The sequence below is a fragment of the Helicoverpa armigera genome, chromosome 6, assembly GCF_030705265.1.
Source record: "Helicoverpa armigera isolate CAAS_96S chromosome 6, ASM3070526v1, whole genome shotgun sequence".
Classification (NCBI taxonomy): Eukaryota; Metazoa; Arthropoda; class Insecta; order Lepidoptera; family Noctuidae; genus Helicoverpa; species Helicoverpa armigera.
In genome coordinates this window covers 7,206,581-7,225,952 of record NC_087125.1, presented here as the reverse complement: position 1 = coordinate 7,225,952, position 19,372 = coordinate 7,206,581, and the positions used below count along the sequence as shown (strand labels likewise).

At 35.3% G+C, this 19,372-nt stretch overlaps 2 protein-coding genes across 2 annotated transcripts in view; one reads left to right on the top strand and one right to left on the bottom strand.

Annotated features, from left to right (window-relative positions):
* Positions 1-2,973: 2,973 nt before the first annotated feature.
* The window catches only part of LOC110371932 (bcl-2-related ovarian killer protein homolog A), a 45,309-nt gene continuing 28,910 nt past the window's right edge, over positions 2,974-19,372 (top strand). Inside the window, exon 1 of the mRNA XM_021328395.3 lies at positions 2,974-3,259. The gene's annotated coding sequence lies outside the window, so the exon portion shown is untranslated. The remainder of the gene's footprint in view (positions 3,260-19,372) is intronic.
* LOC135116983 (uncharacterized) lies at positions 12,714-13,460 on the bottom strand. The gene has a single exon (XM_064035077.1). The coding sequence runs from the start codon at positions 13,458-13,460 to the stop codon at positions 12,714-12,716; it is 747 nt and encodes a 248-aa protein (XP_063891147.1).

Below are 19,372 nucleotides of genomic sequence, written 5' to 3'. Positions count from 1 at the left end.
CACACGCCAACAGTTTCATTAAATCATCATTCATTTTCTAAATAAAATGTCCTGTTACACTGAATTGTTTACCATTTCGCCGAAGCACAATTAAATAACTCATTACAATGACACACGGCTGCTTGCCGTCACACAGCTAATTACGTTGTGAATCCATTCGGGCTGTGTTTGGGGATTAGATAAATTAAACAGGTGACGCGAGTTAAAAAGCTGACAAATTATTCACGAAAAAGGATATGCTTTTTAATCCTTAAATACCATTTTCCCCCCTTTTTTTGTGATTTTAACACGCTTTTATTAGTTTGACATGTGTACTATGTAATAAAATTATAACTAATTTAATCATCTTCCAAAAATCGTAGCGTCATGAAAGTATTCAGGACTGCGAGGCAATGTCTAATGTTATACGCGCTGATCTCAGGAACTGCAAGACTGATTTGAAAAAATCCTTTAGTGTTAGATAGCCCATTTATCGAAGTTTTCGGGTAAAACCGCTGACGCAAGCTAGTAAATAAAACAAAAACATCAATAAAATTCTAAGGTTCCAATTTCGGAATTCCTCCATATTTCTGGTTTGACATGGGTGTTATTTGTAGATAATATATTACTTTGTCACGTATGCGTACCTATATGTCGGCTTTTGGTTGAGATCTCTTTAAGCGAGGCAGCCATCGGAAAACACAATTTATGTCCGTTACTAGACAAGGCTTCGTGAAATGTAGTCTGGCTCACTCAGCAATGAAATTCAAATAGGTAGCCACTCGTATCCAATTTTAACATAAAGGATGCTAACCACGGAGAAGGAAATATGATCGGAGATGCCTTAAGGCAATAAGTCATACGCCTTCTTGTAGGTCAAATACGTACGGTAGAGGGACCAAAGTTCCTCGAGACATCTGTCATAGATTGGTCTTCATTGATCTAGTAACGTTCTCGTTCCCTGATCACCCAGAGATTTTCCGTTATGACATCTCCGCTCGTCAGTTATTTTTCCATGATACTAATATTGTCAAAGAAACTATGAGCTGGCTACAAGTAGGAGGAATTGATGATACAGATGTACATTAAGTTAACATATGTTAATCAACCAAAAACCAACTGATTCTTTGGCTTATTATTCCAATAGACACCTACCTACGTTACGCAACCTAGGCAAGTTTATTGTTTAAGGCCGAGTCTGAAATTGAGTCTGGTTGATCCAATACTGGAATCTAGTTTGCTATAAAACTAACTGGGAACATAGCGTAGATAGCTATTATGTGATTCGGTATTGTATAGGTTGACCCTTTTTTGCCACTGGGTGTGCCCTGTGTTGTTCAGCCTCGATAGGTATTTATGTACCTATAGGTCTTGTTGTGAATCAACAGCAATCTATTTTGTGCTCTATTTTCATTGTCTCTTTCTGTTGATATTGTTAGACCATACAATGCCAGAGAAATATGTTTCGATGAATGAAAAATCAGGAGGACAAATTAAGCTTTGTTACAAAACAGATGTGAGATTAAACAAAGCGGGAAGGCCCTTCTCTTGTACTGTATATTCTGTCTGTCTATTCTATACAAATATCCCACACTGCAAAAACAACGTTAGTAGCATTAGGTCCCAATTTGTCACGCCTTTCGTCAACTAAAATCTATCCTTTAGTTTCCCTAATATAATCCTTATGACAGCACTGTTTAAATACATTTTGCGTTACCTCTTCTCATAATTACTAACAGTCCACAACATTATGGTTTCATGAAAACTGACTGCAGGATTATGTCAGGGAAATGGTTATTCACTGTTCACCGTTATCCATTGGTGGTCGCGCGTCATCATTGGGGCAATATTGCCGAAGTGTATTGTATGATTATGATAACGTTTAGAGGGTTATTCCGCTAACTGATACGGTGAAATGTTTGTTATCTTCAACAAAAGTGCTTATTGGAAAAATATGAACTGGGCAGTTATTTAAGTCGTAAAAATACATAGGTAATTATAACAATAATGATGAAACCTTAAGGACCACGTTCATTGGTCTGTGACTCACTATCTTGAGTAAATGTCCTTAGGAATCGACCAGAAAGAAAGAGTCGAATAGAATCTAAATGTGTGGACATTGAGCGCTAATTCGAATGCCCTTTCCACAATTTTTACTTAATAAGTAAATTATACTTGTTTACACTCTAGAATGTCGCACATTGTACACATAACTAATTGTAAAATCTACGGAGAATGACTAAAGATGATTTGACTTACATCTCGAACTTCTTAGGTATAGTTTACAGACCAAGTCATGTCTTTCCCTGCATCTTCACTGCATAATAATTGGTAAGTCTTTTGTTATCTGTTTGACATTCCAAAGATAAATGTAAATGTAGGTCGTCCTTTAAAAACGTCCTTTGAAATCTATATCGGTAACACTATAGGGAAAATATTCTGTGTACTGCTGTAGGCACTTTTTCCTCTCCCTATTCCATTTTAGGTATATCACCTGCACAAACATTTAATTCTCCAAATAATGTGATACTTTTTAAATCTTACTTGTGAGGTAGCTAAATTGTGAACCGAATACCACCGTATGATTGGAACTTGTCGAGTAGTGACTTTTTTTTGTGAATAAATAAGTCTAAGGTCCAGCAATAATTCGATACAGACGCACAAAATCTATATGAATTTTAATCATGACCCAGAATGACGAAAATAACAAAAAAAAAACATCTAACGAAAATAAAAGCCTAACGCCAAAACAGGTACCAGCTACCTGCGTATCAAACGTAGTAAAACGATTCGTCACAGCAAGCGTGCGAGCAATATCACTACAATCAACGATCGATCGAAATCAACCTAACCTTGAGATAATGTTAAACACGCCTGCAAATCGATTATACTTACATAGAATGGAATAGGAAACAATGTCGAGATGACCACAGCTTGTCGAATCTACAATGCAGCAAGCTGGAAAGACGGTTGAGAAAAGTATTCGCTGGTTGTGTACCATCCAGCATTTTTAATGTGTTTAGTTGATAACCGCGGGCCGCGCGCGACGCTCGTGCCTACGCGCATCCCGCCGACCAACCTCGCGAGAGCTGCGCCTCTTATCACATACCAGTTTTATACGTGTTTTAACTGTGTTTCCCCAAAAAGTGGTTCCCCTGGCTGACTGTTACCAAGTGCAACAAGAACACATTCGACCCATACCGAGCGATCAACTGACACAAACCTGCGGGCCGGAGCCGGTCCATAAATCACTAGAAATAGTGCTTACAATTGACTCAAGGTATACCAAATAACCATCTATTCTCTATTGTGTACATAAATGCATTATGTATTGGAAACGAGGGACGAGTGCATCACTCGAATATGAATGTGACTAAGTTTATAAGTATGCATTTATGCGACTATAAAATGCACTAACAGTTACAATAACAACACTCCCAATTTAAGTCTCGAAGAAATAATAATTTATTTACTCGCTCAAGTATGTTAGTTAGTCAAGCGTGTGCTGGGTACGCAATTAATATTTCTTTAGACATAATTTGTGTCGAGTTTAGCAACTCCGTCATGAATACAAAAAACTTGGCAGTCGGTAGGTCGCAGCGCACTAGTTACTCCACGAAACACATTAATACCTTTTATAAACGGAAATGGCCACAATGTTTTACTTAATTTTATCTAGATTATGACAAATATGGCTAAGTTAATATTATGGTGTAAACCAAATCTCAGTTTTAATGCTATTCTTTTACGGTTCAAATTCGTACGCTTTGTGTGAGAATGTAATTTTCGCCAAAGAACATAAGTTGTTTTCTTTAAAGGCTATTATCACAAGATCATCTTACTTTAAGCGTTTAAGACTAAAAAACTGTGAGTTGAACAGAGGCACTAGCTATAACAAACGCTGACGTAAACACCTCATTTTGTACAGAAACTCCTTATGCAGAAGTTCAACGCGTACAACTCTCGTATGAAAAGATGCAGGCGCGCTTGTTAATTAAGTCCTATTTCCTTTAATTAGCTAGAGTACAAACAATATGTCAACTCTTTAAGTAATTTTCTGTATAATTTATGCACTACGCTACACATATATTTATTTATTTAAATTCGCACTACAACAAAGCTGTTGAGCAAGTAGCGAACTGAAGAATGCAAATTTCTGAGGGTTACTTTGTCGAGCCCGGTTATTTAAAAAGTTGACACAAAGAGGAAATACAAAAAGGACAGGTAAAGTCCGCCGAAACCTCGTGAGTTCAAAGGAAACTTTTCGCTATGGGAAAAAATTAACCATAAATTCTGTTCGAGTCTACTTAGAGTAATTTTGAAAACAGATTTCAAAAGTTTCGTCGTTTTCTCCTTCATATCTCTTTTCTAGGTTTTGATCTTAAAGAGATAACATTGTTAAGGTTTGTTTACTTTTAGTCACAAACTAATCAGAGTGAAAGTGCTGCTACAAATTAGGTCTAGACTCCAGCGAAGAAGTTTTTAAGAAACCAATAGTCTGGCTCTCTCCAACAATAATACATATCACTTATCTACCTCTAATACCGACTATTAAAAAAACCAAATTAGTCAGATCGTGATAAACACATTAAAACCTAACATCTGCGAAAAAACTAAATTCCAATTGTCGATTCAGGACCGTTTAGTGTTAATATGTTAAATATCTTTATTGATATTCATCACTTAAAATTAGCTGTCGCGAAGTTCCTTTCACAGTTAAACGCTTGTTAAAATTCCTGAATAGCAGCGACCTTGTCTGACACGCTTTACATAACTATTCATCATGAGAGGACTTTTTTCAATTTAAGATCTATCTAACTTTGGACACTACTTTTTTCCAGAATGTTCGCAAAAAGTCAGGGTTCCAAACGTCGCCCCACTTTAGACGGATTTTTACCCACAACCTCTGAAAATTACCCTTTCTTTTTAGGACATTTTTTGTTTTAGCTTTAGCATACTCACTTTGTGCGCTAGGTTTTTACGAAAACATTTACGAAATAGGCCGAATAATCTAGATTGGTATGAACTTTTGGGTTAAATTGAAAAGCTGTCCAATATTTATTTAAGCCTTTTTTAAAACTCGATGTCTCGTTTATTGGTCCTCGCCTTACATGAATATTTTTTCTAAGTGGTTTTATTTAATCCTCAATTGATTGGATTACCAATAAATAATATGAAACTTTTAAACCACATATAAGTACATCTACTTAAATGGAATCAAAACATTATTGCCTCTTGTCAGAATACTCTAATTTCATTCGTAAATGACTAATTAGCCTTCATTATTGCTTATGCTTAAGGAGATATCTTCTTACCAAAGCATATTATGTATGTACTCACAAATGATGATTATGATGATTGAATTAAAAACCGAATCTTTGAAATTAATGTTTAAGATTAGATAACACTTAAGTTCTTATTTATTTCTTAAGCTATGCAAAAACTCACTACTAAAGTACGCAAATGCACATAAAAAGTTAAGTTGTAATATTTAAGTAGTAGGTATATGAATTGTCCAATGACTACTTATTAGCATTTAAACACGTTTATATATCTTAATTATTGTAAGAATTTAATAAAAAGCGTTATGACAACACGAACATTTTCTTAATAAACATTAATTGCTGAAGCGTAAGTAAACTTTAACGAAAATATTTTGTTATGACTTGTTTGATACTAAATGAAAAATTTGAAGGTAAAACAATGAAGTAGCCGGGCAGCCATCTTTGTAATTACAATTTCCTACAAAGCTTGCTAATAGAGAACCATTAGGTCTACATTTTATAGAAAATTAAGCTCCTAATTCGAATTCAGATTTACTTTACAACGGCCTGGTCATTATTTTCAGGCATGGTTGAATTTATTGAATTGTATAAGAAATAGTTAGACATGTGACTCTCATTAAGTTTTCCTTCGATATTAAATTTAATTATATCCACGTTTTACGGATTCAAAATAGTATTTTTGGATATTTGTAATAGAATAAAGCGCTATCTATGGTAATGCAATTTGAAAATATCTAATACTTAAGTACAACAGTTCACAATTTCAATAACTTTAGGGTCAGCTCGTCTCATTGAACTAAGAAACAACTGAAGTGAGAATCTGAAACCGTTGTTGTACAACTATTTGAGATGTCAAGCTATAAGTTGGATGTCTGATTGCTTTGGCAGTTTGTTTATAGAGAGCAGTTTGCTCGTCAAAGTTGCCAACTCCGACCGAAATTAGGACAAGAATTATGGTTTCTGAATACATTTGTGTAATAAGGTGTTTCTATTCTTGTATCATGAATGTTACATGTATTCTTTGTGTTATGCTCCCCTTGCATATTTAACGTATGTAGATATGGTATTGAATCTTAAAGATATCTTAGAAGACTGTTACATACAAATGCTTGTACAATACTAACATAGTGTCATGACACTTATGCCCCGTACCAGTCTAATTATACAATTAGTAAACGTGCACGTTTGGGTATTAGTTGCTCGGTCGTGCTTAGATTATGCAGTAAATAGATTTTTTAATGAAATGTAGAGGTTAAGAAAACAGTCTCGATTTAGACAATTGCATCAGAGAGTCGTTGTTGGAAACATCATCCTCCATGCCTTTTTCCCGACTATGTTGGGGTCGGCTTCCAGTCTCACCGGATGTAGCTGAGTACCAGTGCTTTACAAGGAGTCGCTGACGCTGTCGGAAACAGAGGAAAGAAAAAAAATACAAACGTAGAAAAATCGAAAGCAACAAACAAAATTTAATTAATAGTTGCGAAAATAAACATAATAGGAAGACTTTTGAGGTCAGAGTGTATTGCTCTTTTTAAGCCTATTTACCTAAAAATAGTCGATATTAACGAGTTTAATTCAGCTCTCTTTGAAGTATTGAATGGTTGAGATGATAAATAATTCGTCTTTTGAATCGAGTTTATTGAATGGGATTATCTAAAGTACCCTTTCCGCTGCCTGTGTCTCCTGCAAGAAGATTAACAACGTTTGTATGAAGCCAGACAATAGCTCCGTGGAGTTAGTCTCCAAGTCTCGAGATAGGTACCTATAGGTATTATCTTGTATAGAGTATACCTACATATTTTGGCACAGGTACCTATATGATTTCATTGGGGTATTTATATTTTTCCAAAATTTTTACAGTTGCAAGTTCTTACGTTTGAATTAACCGAGTTAATTTAGTTTAAGAGTGTATTTAGATAATTATGTAGGTTAACCATATTCATTATGACAATTATTGAAATGAACAATTGTTTGTTATATGAACATTGATTTTAACAAATTTCTAGGTGTAACTAAACATCACCACTTACGAAACAAAGCCCTCTCCCTTTTCCTTTCATTGCTCACCTCTTTATCGTAAATTAAACACATTTCCGACTGCTAATTACAAAATATATAAATTAAATTCAAATTCCAGGAAATTCAATCTGATTCCATTAACTTAATTGTTAATGAACTTTTAGATGAAATTTAATATGCCTTCATAGAAAATGTTTTGGGATATTTACTCGTAAGCATTTTTAATTATTTAGGAAATTCAATTCCTTTTTACGTACCTACCTACTATCTCTGGTGAAATTACGTAAAATCTTTAAAAGATTCATCGAGAAGTGCAGAAATGTAAACCTGATTTAAATTTTAATGATTCAATTAGAAGTGAAAGAATATTTTAAAACCGGTCACACCATTTTAAATTACTATATTTGTTTTAATCTTGGACACCTGTAAAGATAAACATAGCACAAAAAATATAACGGAAAACGAACGGTTGGACTTTACTAAAAGAATTGTCCTAAATTACTATCCGACGTTGAGCAAAATCAATACTTGTTTGTGGCTTTTTGTCCGATAGTAAAAAAACGAATAAATCAATTTTATTTTATTAATCTTGATAAGTATGCAAATGACGATGTTAGATTTACACGTGGAAACTAACGTTCGCAATTAGATAGAATTATTTAACTTAAATATAAATAAAGAGAGGTGTTTCCCTTATTGTAGAAGTCAGGATGTCCACATAGTGTTAATGGATAGCTGTTTACATTAGCGGATTTTCCGTTCACTCTTTCCGCGCGACAGCGCTCGTACGTGCGGTTTCACGCGGTTTTTAAGTTCATTTTTCTACCGGCAGTTGACAATTATTTGTAGCGCGTAAAGGCGCCATACCTCACCTACGACCGCACGGTTTTCCGCTTACAAAATCCGCCAATGTCAAAAGGCTGTAAGTTCTCACAAAAGAGGTCAAATGCACATGCAAGAAAATCAATATGTCTTTCACACATAATACATATAGGTATGGTAGATTAAGTACTTACACAAAATCCGGTCCCCAACTCGAGGACTTAAAACTTTTCAACGTGAAAACTTTTTAAAACGGATTTAATTTTTAATCGTAAAACGGAAATCACAAAAGTTGTGTTGTTGTTCTTTGGCCTTTTTGTAAGTATATTGGTGTTTTTTTTAGATATTTTAATGAAAAAAAAAACATAATTAAATATTAACTTCAAATCATATTTTAAAATCTCTGTTAACTAATAACGCTTATGTATACCTAATTGTATCTTTTGTAATCATTAGATTTTTAGATTACACACTCAACTGCAACTGTTCACTTGTTTTTGTGACTAATGCATATTTCAGCCTTGAAACTACTAAGAAAACGTAACCATGCATGAAATACCTATCAAGTAGAAGAAGTACTTATGTACATCTTTAGATAACAACTAGTGAGAATATAGGTACTTATTTCGATAAATGATGCAGAAAAAAAAATCATTTAATGGATTATGGAAAAAGATTTTAAATGTTTATTTAATCTATGACAAAAATATGTAAATATTAATAGGCGAATACATAAGTTCCACCATAATTCACCAACAGGTTCCAATTCTCTAAAACAAGAAAGATCGCACACTAAAATATAACAACATTGTATTTATATTTTCTCGATTGCAAATTCAACTGACCAAAATAATTGGGTGAATCCCAAATGGCCTGACATCTCGTTCTGCTCTCAGTTCCAACACAACACAATAAATGAGATGCCTTACGGATAAATCCTCTTTCACGAAATGTTCACGAATCACAATGTTATTAATAGGTCACAATTTCTTTAAATAAAATCTTATGATGAATGAATGAAAATTACGTTATTTTATTTATTTTTATTTTTTTTTATTAATTTTAAGGAAACTTACAGCTACATACATCGTTTAGTTTAGGGTAATAATGTGGAAGAGGGCCAATAACAAGTTTCCACTCATAACAATCAAAATGGGCATTTACACAACGACGAAAAGTTTCAGTGTACATATCAAATTACAGAATTCTGCATACAGCCAAAATACAAATACAAACAGAATAAAAAACCATGATGACAATGTGTGAAATGCACAAAGATACTATTGTAAAAAGTTCCTATTCAAAGAAACAGCAACACAAACGTTTCTTTAATTGACGGATACTGGTTGTAAACAAATCCAGCTCTGTATCCTGACACGCTGCATTAAAAGTTCTGCAAGCTCGTAACATAAAAGAGTTCTGTCTATAGGCCTTTTTCTCAATCTGTACATTAAGGAGATGTGATCGCCGCAAAAACACAGACGGCACACGCAGTGCAATCCTACTCACCAGCTCAGGGACATCAACAGATCCGTTTACTAAATTAAACAGAAAAGCGAGATCCGCGATCCTTCTCCGCTCATGTAAAGGTAGAATGTGAAATTTCTTACACCTGCTTACATAGTTAGGTAGGTAGCAATTAGAACGATACTGAGTATACCTTAAAAATCGCTTTTGAATACCTTCAAGGCGATTTATGTAAATATTATACTTTGGGTTCCAAACTTGAGAGGCATATTCAAGATGGCTACGGACAAAAGCACAATAGAGAATCTTCATCGTTTTGACATTCTTGAACCCAGAGGAGACCCTCATAATAAAACCCAAAGCTCTATAAGCCTTGTTTGCGATATTATTAATATGCTCATCAAATAGAAGCTTTGAGTCAAATATTACTCCAAGGTCTCTGATGACGTTGACCTTGGCAATTGGCGTATCAGACAGCTTGTAGTCATACTTGATGGGGTTTGGCTTACGAGTAAAGGTGCACACATAACATTTGGATACATTCAGATCTAACCTATTTTTGACACAGTAATTATGGAACCGGTTTAGATCATCCTGCAGTAGGTGAGCATCCTCAATGGTTGACACTGGCTTCAGAATTTTCATGTCATCCGCATACAGTAAGATTTTACAGTATTGGAAGCAAGAAACAATATCATTGACGAAAATGTTAAACAAAAGAGGTCCCAACAAGGATCCTTGAGGAACCCCTGACGGAATGTAAATCGGTCTTGAAGTGTACCCATTGAGGACTACAGTCTGACATCTATTTTCCACATATGATGAAAACCATCTGTATAAGTTACCCCTCACACCAATCCGTAAAAGTTTGTTAATCAGAAGCCCATGATCTATACGATCAAAACACTTGCTATAGTCGGTGTATATAACGTCAACCTGGGACCCCTTGGACATATGCTCCGACAGAAAATCACTGCAGACCACGAGATTGGATGTGGTGGAGCGACCTTTTAAAAATCCATGTTGATGTTCTGAGAAACTTAGTTTAAGTGACGATGACAATTGAACATGTACTATTTTTTCCAAGATCTTAGCAAAAACACAGAGTTTGGATATCGGTCTATAATTGTCGACGCAGTCCTTAGGTCCTTTTTTATGAATTGGCGTTATATACGCCGACTTCCAAATAGTAGGCACTACCCCCAATTCAAACGAACGTTTAAACAATAATGTCAGTGGAACAGTTAGACACCTGGCACATTTAACAATAAAAATAGGAGGAATATTATCCGGGCCTGCAGTTTTGTTGATGTCAACTTGCTTCAACAACCGAAAGACCTCCTCCTCTCTCACATCAATGGAACAGATGTCGGATATGCCAGTAGTGGACAGATCACCAGGTGAGTTTATTCCAGCAGTGGAGCACTCGTTCGAGTCCTGTCGCTCTTGGAAGTTGGAGGAAAAGTATTCGCCAAACATATTACATATAACCTCCCCATTACTAGATGAAATATCACCAAATTTAAGAACCGATGGGTAAGAATTGGTTTGTTGTTTGGATTTGACATATTGCCAGAAAGCCCTAGGGTTTTTAGAAATGGCTAATTCAATGTTCTGTATATACTTATTAAACATTTCCTTTTCCATCTCTTTAGTCCGTTGCCGTAAAGTTATAAAAGCTTGGTAGTCCGAAAGATTTCCATATGTTTTAAATTTAGAATGATATTTTGACTTTTCTTTAATGATTTTGATAAGGGGGCTTTTGTACCAAGGCGGATACTTACCATTTGGGACAATAATTTTTGATGGAATGTAAGTATTATGAAGCAAACTGATAGTATCATAAAAGAATTTAATAGCTTCTTCAATAGGCCTAGCACTCAGCTCAAGAGGCCAATCAATTGCCATCATTGCTTCCATTATAGCATCATAGTTCCCTTCCGCATATAAAAACTTGACTCTAGGTCGAGAATGCAGCTGATGAAGTTGCACAAAGTCGGCAGAGATACACAGTGCCTTATGGTGTGAGTCTTCATGCACCAGGGGATCCTGACTGCAAGTGACAATAACTTCACTGTTCGACAATACGAGATCAAGAATCCTATTGTTCACGTTACGGTGATAATTGTACTGTAACAAACTACAGGCGCTGAGAGTATCAAAAAAGTTGGTTTGAATAGGTCCTTGCAAGTTACTCGGGGTTAGGTGATCACCGTCTGCCGCAGACTGCCAATCTATATTCGGTTGATTAAAGTCCCCAAGCACCAAGAACTTGTCACTAGGATGTTTAAGAATGATATCAGCTAAATTACTAGAAAAAAGGTTAAGTTGTTCCAATAAAGAATTTCCGGATTGTTGACTACATATGTAAACAACACATAAATGTATTTTATAAGTTACTTTAGGCTTCTTTTGGTGTAAAGTCATGGTAATCCACAGATCCTCGGCAGACGAGCACCATTCACTGCGAACACTAGCAACGAGCTCCCGGCGCATGGCTATTAACACTCCCCCACCCATAGTTTGTTTAGTTTGCGAATAGTTACGGTCGCGTCTCCATACAATATATCTGTCATCAAACAGTTCACTGTCCGATATACCGTCAATCAGCCAGGTTTCCGTCAAACAGATTACATCAAAAGAATTCATACAAACGTTTCTATAGAAAAGATTTGTTTTCGTCCGTAGCCCTCGAACATTTTGGTAAAAAAAGCTAATAGGTGCCATAATAATTCCAATTAAAAATCAGCAAAATGAATAAAATAATATAAGGTACACTCAGACTATGTATCAAATAAAAAATCCTAACTCCAACCGCATTCAATGTGTTAAAAAAGTCCGTTTTAAAGTAAAGAATATAATAAGTAAGAAATTTAAAGTGCAAGCAGATTTCAATCCTAACTGCAAAAAAATAATGCATTAAATGGCAAAAAACAAACACTAATGAGTTGAATGAATAGGCGACCCAAAGCGATAAGGGAACAAAGAGCTGGCGAGAATGGAATGCGCGCAAAAAATACACACCTGCGTTTCTCAAACTTTCCACTATGGATTTTACTATTACGACTTCGATGTCAATATAAACTGAGCAAACTTTCTTAAATCTAATTAACAACTTGAAAGACACATACATCGTTTTAATTAGCCCACAAACTTTTTTAAATCCTGTTCTGTTTTGATGCAGTATTTTGGGGACGAGGAGTTTTTTCGCACAAGGATTTTGCAGCCTCTAACCCACACATGCTCAAAGCCACGTTCAGCCGCTTGCACTTTGGTCTTATTGAGCAAGAGTTTATTTTCAAGTGTTAAGTGGTCATTGATATACACTCTGGTACTGCCCTGAAAGCCAAGGTCTCCAGCATGTAATTTCTTATGTTTCTTCGCAGCAGTTATAAAATCGTTTTTAAGGTAGCTGTTGTGCACAGAGCAAATAATGTTTTTGTTAACTTTATCGTTACGTGTCGGCACCCTTGCAATATAGTTAATTTGCTCTTTTTGTACATTGAAATCGATTGCCTCACCGATCTTAGCCATTATTGCGAACAAGTCTTCATCCTTGGACATAGGTACTCCCTTTATCTCAATGTTATTCATGCGAGATCTTTGTTCGTTCTCAGACTGCAGTCTCTCCAGCTTAGCAATTCTGTCCTGCAAGGTAACCACAGCTTCCTTGGTTTTCTTCATTGACTCGATTTCATCTTCCAGGTCTGTCACTTTGCTGGTCAAAGCTTGAATCTCCCGATGGTAGGACTCAAAGGACAATTTCATCTCCGATACCTCTTGCCGAATGGTTTTTAATTCAGCGAGCTCCCTCTGGATTACCTTAACGCTCTCCATTAGCGCAGGCAGTGCTTCCAACTTGCTTGAAAGGTCTTGAAGCTCAAGCATTATGGTCTCCGAGTTTGCTGGTGACGTCTTCAAATTACCAGTTTGAGGACTGGCAACCGGTGCAGCCTTGCAGTTTTGACATCTCCATGTTAATTTACGCTCACCAAGCCTTCTCTGACTGGACATCACAGCGCTTACAAGTAAACATATCACTGGCTGACATTATAAAAGTTTGAGGAACGCTGCCAGCGGCCGCTCAAATAAGCACACGGGGGTAGACTGGCCCACAATTGACAAGTTGTTGATTAGTGTTTTCTTTAATACTGTGAGACCTTTTCTGGATCTTATCTAGACAAACTGTAACACAGAGCAGAGATCCCTTCTTGCACTTCACACTTACAACACTTTTTACCGAGTATTCTGACTTTTTACTACTGAATTCAAGCATTAAATACAGAGCGTGCAATTCGTGATGCACACACGAACAAAGCGCCGTACGAACTGATCTTACGAACTTATCATAAAAGAAAATTCTAAGTACCAGATAATTAGGTATTCCGGTTTTGTCAGCTTTATTATTTAATCACCTGTAAAAAAATATATACAATACGCGCATTTTAAAAAACATTCTCAATATCAATTAATTACCATTATACAATGTCGTACAATGTCGTAGGTATGCCTTAACATTGCGAAGAATCCTCATGATTATTGTCGCATGGAAATGAATATGATCGCGATATCCAATGTTCCGAGTATTCATTTGATGATCCAATTAAGCTTTTGAACTATTTCCATCTTCAGCGCACAATGGGGCATTGAAATATGTACCTACATAATCCAATAATTAATTGGTTGACTCAAGCAGAGCTTTCATCCCTTGGGCAATAATCTAAAGGGTCGGACGACTTCCTCTTAATCCAATTTCTTTACCACCTTCGGATTATTCAAATATGTATTGACTAGCTGTTGCCCGCAAAAATACCCTTGATGGAATAAGTAACATTTAATATTACTTATACAAAAATCAATGCATGTACATAAATACTAAATGGTATTAAAAAGCTGAAGAGTTTGTTGTTTGAAAGCGCTACTCAGAAACTACTTGACCGATTTGAAAAATTATTCAATGTTAGATAGTCCATTTATCGAGCAACGCTGCGGGCTACTTTTTATCCGAGTGCGCTGAATAGTTCCCACAGGACGCGGGTGTAACAACTGAGCTGATATAACCATCAGGATATCACGTAACCTGTAATCGTAATCCATTTTGTACTTTGCAAACAGCCACACGCCGTACCAAGTTTCACGTTTATAACATGAGTGTGCTGTGATTTTTGAATTTACTCAGTTATACAGAACATTAGGTTAGTAGGGCAATTTACTTGGTTCATTTAGAATGGCGCTCATTTATTTTGCTTTCAAACTGACTAAGCGTGGGGAGGACTTTTCCTGACGGGAAAAAGCGCACCGAAATTAATTCCATTAAAAAAAATACTTACTCATTTCATTTGTATAAACAACTCAATTATAATTATGTTTCTTTGTGCAATAATGTTTAATATGATTTAGAACTCCAAATAATTACTTTTGTTATGAAATTAAATTAAAAAAAAAAACATGATAAATAATAATAATTGCATTGAGTTATGTAACCGTGAGAAACAATTTAAATAAATAGCGCTATTTTATTCAAATAATATTGGAATACTACCATAGATTAAGTTACTATTTTGTCTGTGGTTGTCCCGTCACTATGACAGGAAGTATCTGTCATCCTTCCTTCTTCCGGTGAGCTTTGATAATGGCGTGCGTAGTGGATCATTATAATGTGCAGTAAAATAAGTATAACGCTAATAAACATTCTGTCTGAATTATTGGGGCTTTCATTTAATCAACATTTCTAATAGGTTATGGGCCCAGGCCCATAATTCAGTCAGATGACACAGGATAGCGTAGGAAAGTACCTAATCAACAAGTAAGGTTACGGTCAAACACGTGTAAAAGGGTAAAAGGGGTAGGCTTATTTTTCAGCCAGAAACGAAAAGAAGAAAGCCAAAATAATGACAGCGTCGTGTTCCCATATACCGAAACTGGAAGACAATTTTGAGAATTGGCTCTTTAGAATCGAGATTCTACTAGATGAAAAGGGATTGAGAAAGGTAATAGAAAGCGGGAACGAGAAGAAAGCAAAAGAGGAAGAGTTCATCAAACAAGACTCGAAAGCACGCAATATAATAATACAAGGAATACCAGATAAGTATCTAGACTATGTTAAAAATGCATCAACCGCATATGACATGATTACCAAGCTCAAGAGTACGTTTCAAAGAAAATCTACACTCAGCAGCTTATGTCTCAAAAAACAACTGATAAACTTGAAATGCAGTAAGAATCAAAGTGTTCAGGATCATATAAATAAATTCGAAAAACTAGTTCAAGATATCGCCAGTCATGGAATCGTCATAGATGAGAAAGAGAAAGTATGTCAATTTCTATTAAGTATCGAACAAGCTTATCAACCCTTAGTCACAGCTCTTGAAATGTCAAACAGTGAATTAACTTTAGATTTTGTAAAAAGCAAATTACTGGACGCGGAAATGAAAGAGAAATCTAATCAAGGTGTTACGAGAAAAACCAATGAGTATGTTTTGAAAGCACTTCTCAAATAAAATGCTATAGTTGTGGAGAACCCAACCATTTTGCTCGAAATTGCCCAAAAGAAATTTTCATCAGAGAGGCCGCGGAAGCTTCAGATCACGAGGCAGAGGCATGAGGCAGACTAGAAAACAAACTGCAAATATTGGAGAAGAGCATACCACTAACAAGGAAGTATCATTTGTAGCAGCGCAGGCCAACTCGGCAGAAAACACACAAAATCACATAAAAGAAGAAATAGAATTTGTGATAGACTCTGGTGCATCACACCATATGATATCTCACAACTTCCAGAAATACATGACAGATATACAGAAGATTCCTCGCATAAATATTAAAGTAGCAGATGGAAATACAATAGGAACAACTCTAAAAGGAAAATTAAAAGGAACTTCAAAAGAAGGACTAGAAATATCAATTCAGATTGCCTTATTTTGGAGAAATTGTCTCACAACCTATTGTCAGTGAGAAAACTTAATGAAAAAGGTTTACAAGTGACATTTAGAAAAGAAACAGCATTAATAAGCAAAGGTAACATACATGTGCAAGGGCAAAGCAATGGAAAATTATATACAATGAAATTAGATTTAAATGTAAGAAAGACACATGCATTGATATCAGAAGACGAGAATCTTTGGCACAGAAGATTAGGACATTTAAACTATGGAGGGTTGAGAGTCCTTGATCTACCACTATCCAAGGTACGATGCAGCATTTGCATGGAAGCTAAAGCTACAAGATGTCCATTCAAGCCAATTCCTTTGCCAAGAACTAGAAAAATTGGTCAGCTAATATACTGTGATATAGGAGGACCTGTCACTCCCATCACTCATAAAGAAGAAAGATATTACTTAACAATCATAGATGACTACTCCCATTTTCTTGAAGTTCATTTACTACATTCCAAAGATGAAGCAAAATACTACATTATGAATTATATAAAAGTTATGAAGAACAATGGAAATAATGTACAGAGAATACGGACTGACAGAGGAACAGAATTTGTAAATGAGGAACTCAAGTCATTTTATGAAGAATATGGCATTAAACAAGAAACATCATGTGCATATACCCCACAACAAGTTTCAGTATGTGAACGCATGAATAGGACACTGGCAGATAAGGTGAGAGCAATGCTTTTGGAAACAAACTTACCTAAATACCTATGGGGTGAAGCTATAAGATGTGCGGCTTATACTATAAATAGGTCACCTACAAAAGCTCTCAAAGGAGACACACCAGCTAAATTGTGGTATGGCAAAACAATTTGGATAAACTAAGAGTGTTTGGTGCAAAAGCATGGTGTACCATATTACCAAGACCCAACAAGTTGGAACCCAGAGCAAAATCAGTGAGAATGGTAGGATACTGTGGTTCAGGATATAGATTATGGGACCCAAAAACAAATGATATAATTGAATCACGAGATGTACGTTTTGATGAATCAAACTACAAATATGAAGAAAATGAGACAAATACTTACCATTATATAGATGATGAAGAATCAACAGATAAGGAAAACAATCAAGAGACAGAAACTGATCAGAATGCAGAGGAGATCAGGGAAAGTACTGAACAAACTATGGAAAACACTCAAGAGACAGAAACTGATCAGAATACAGAGGAAATCAGACACACAAGAAGACATGTGAAATTACCGGCAAAGTATGATGACTATGATATGTCAAACATAGCATATGCACTAATGTCTGAAGACCCAGTCAGCTACAATGAGGCCATTAAACAAGAAGAATGGAAAGAAGCAATACAAAAAGAGTTAGAAGCACATAAAAAATTAAAGACATGGGAAGAAAGTGATCTACCAGAAGGACACAAGGCTATCGACACAAAATGGGTATTTCGGACTAAAGCAGACAACACCAAGAAAGCCAGATTAGTCGCAAAAGGTTTTCAGGAGGAAACTACTCAAAATGTATACGCACCAGTAGCAAGAATGACTACAGTAAGGTTATTCTTAAATAAAGCAGTTCAGGAGGAATTACCTATCAAACAGCTTGACATACCTACAGCGTTTTTAAATGGAGAATTAAACTCAAACATATATATAAAGTACCCTGAAGGACTACAGAATAAGACAGAAGGAAAAGTTTTAAAGTTAAAGAAAGCTTTATATGGACTGAAAGAAGCTCCACGTTGTTGGAATGAAAAATTAAGCAAGTTCTTAACACAAAATGGACTAAAACAATCTCAGAGTGATTTCTGCTTATATACAGGACAAGATGTTTATATACTTATATTTGTGGACGATATATTAATAATTGGAAATGGACAAAATATTATACAGAAGCTAAAAGAACAATTTCAAGCTAAGCATATGGGAAATATAAATAAATTCTTGGGAATGGAAATAACTAAAACCAAAGATGGAATAAAAATAAAACAAACACAAATTATAGAGAAAATTTTATTGAAGTTTCATATGCAAGACTGTAAAGGATGTAATACACCTATGGAAGTTAACTTAAAAATAAATCAAAATGAAGAAGTACTGAATAACATTCCATATAGAGAACTCATCGGGTCACTCATGTATTTGGCTACAATTAGTCGTCCTGACATAGCCTATGCAACAGGATTCCTTAGTAGATATATGAATCATCCAACTTCAACACTGTGGACAGCCAAAGAGAATCTTGAGATACCTGAAACAAACAAAGCACAAAGGATTAGTATACAGAAGAGAAACTAATAATACATTACTAGCCTTTTCAGATTCTGATTGGGGAAGTGAACAAATGGATCGTAAGAGCGTCAGTGGAGTTGCAATATTTCATCGAGGCAGCCTGGTCAGCTGGACTTCCAAGAAGCAGACTTCAGTCGCATTGTCAACAGCAGAATCCGAATATATTGCAGCAGCTCTATCTGTAAGTGAAATTGTCTACATTAGAGAAGTGTTAAAAGACTTACATTGTGATAAAGACTTAACCTGTTCTTTGTTTATTGACAATCAAAGTACAATTAAAATGATAGAAAGCTATGAAAACAGTAAAAGATCCAAACATATTGATATAAAAGTTCATTTTATAAAAGACATAGTAAACAAAGGTTTAATTACATTGAAATATGTGTGTACTAATGAAAATAAAGCTGATATACTTACCAAATCATTGTCTCAAGTTAAACATAACTATTTTTGTGAAACACTTGGTTTGTACGAAACGTAGATTATAAGATGTTCAAACATTGTTTGTATTTGTTGTTAATTTAGCATGTTTTGTATTACTTGGATATTTGTAACATGTTTTAGTAAACATTTTCTTTAAATATGTGTGTAAGATATAGAGAGGTTATAC

What these genes read in the sequence shown, in the direction of transcription:
- LOC135116983 (XM_064035077.1), bottom strand. Translation starts at nt 13,460, where the DNA reads ATGCTTGAGCTTCAAGACCTTTCAAGCAAGTTGGAAGCACTGCCTGCG.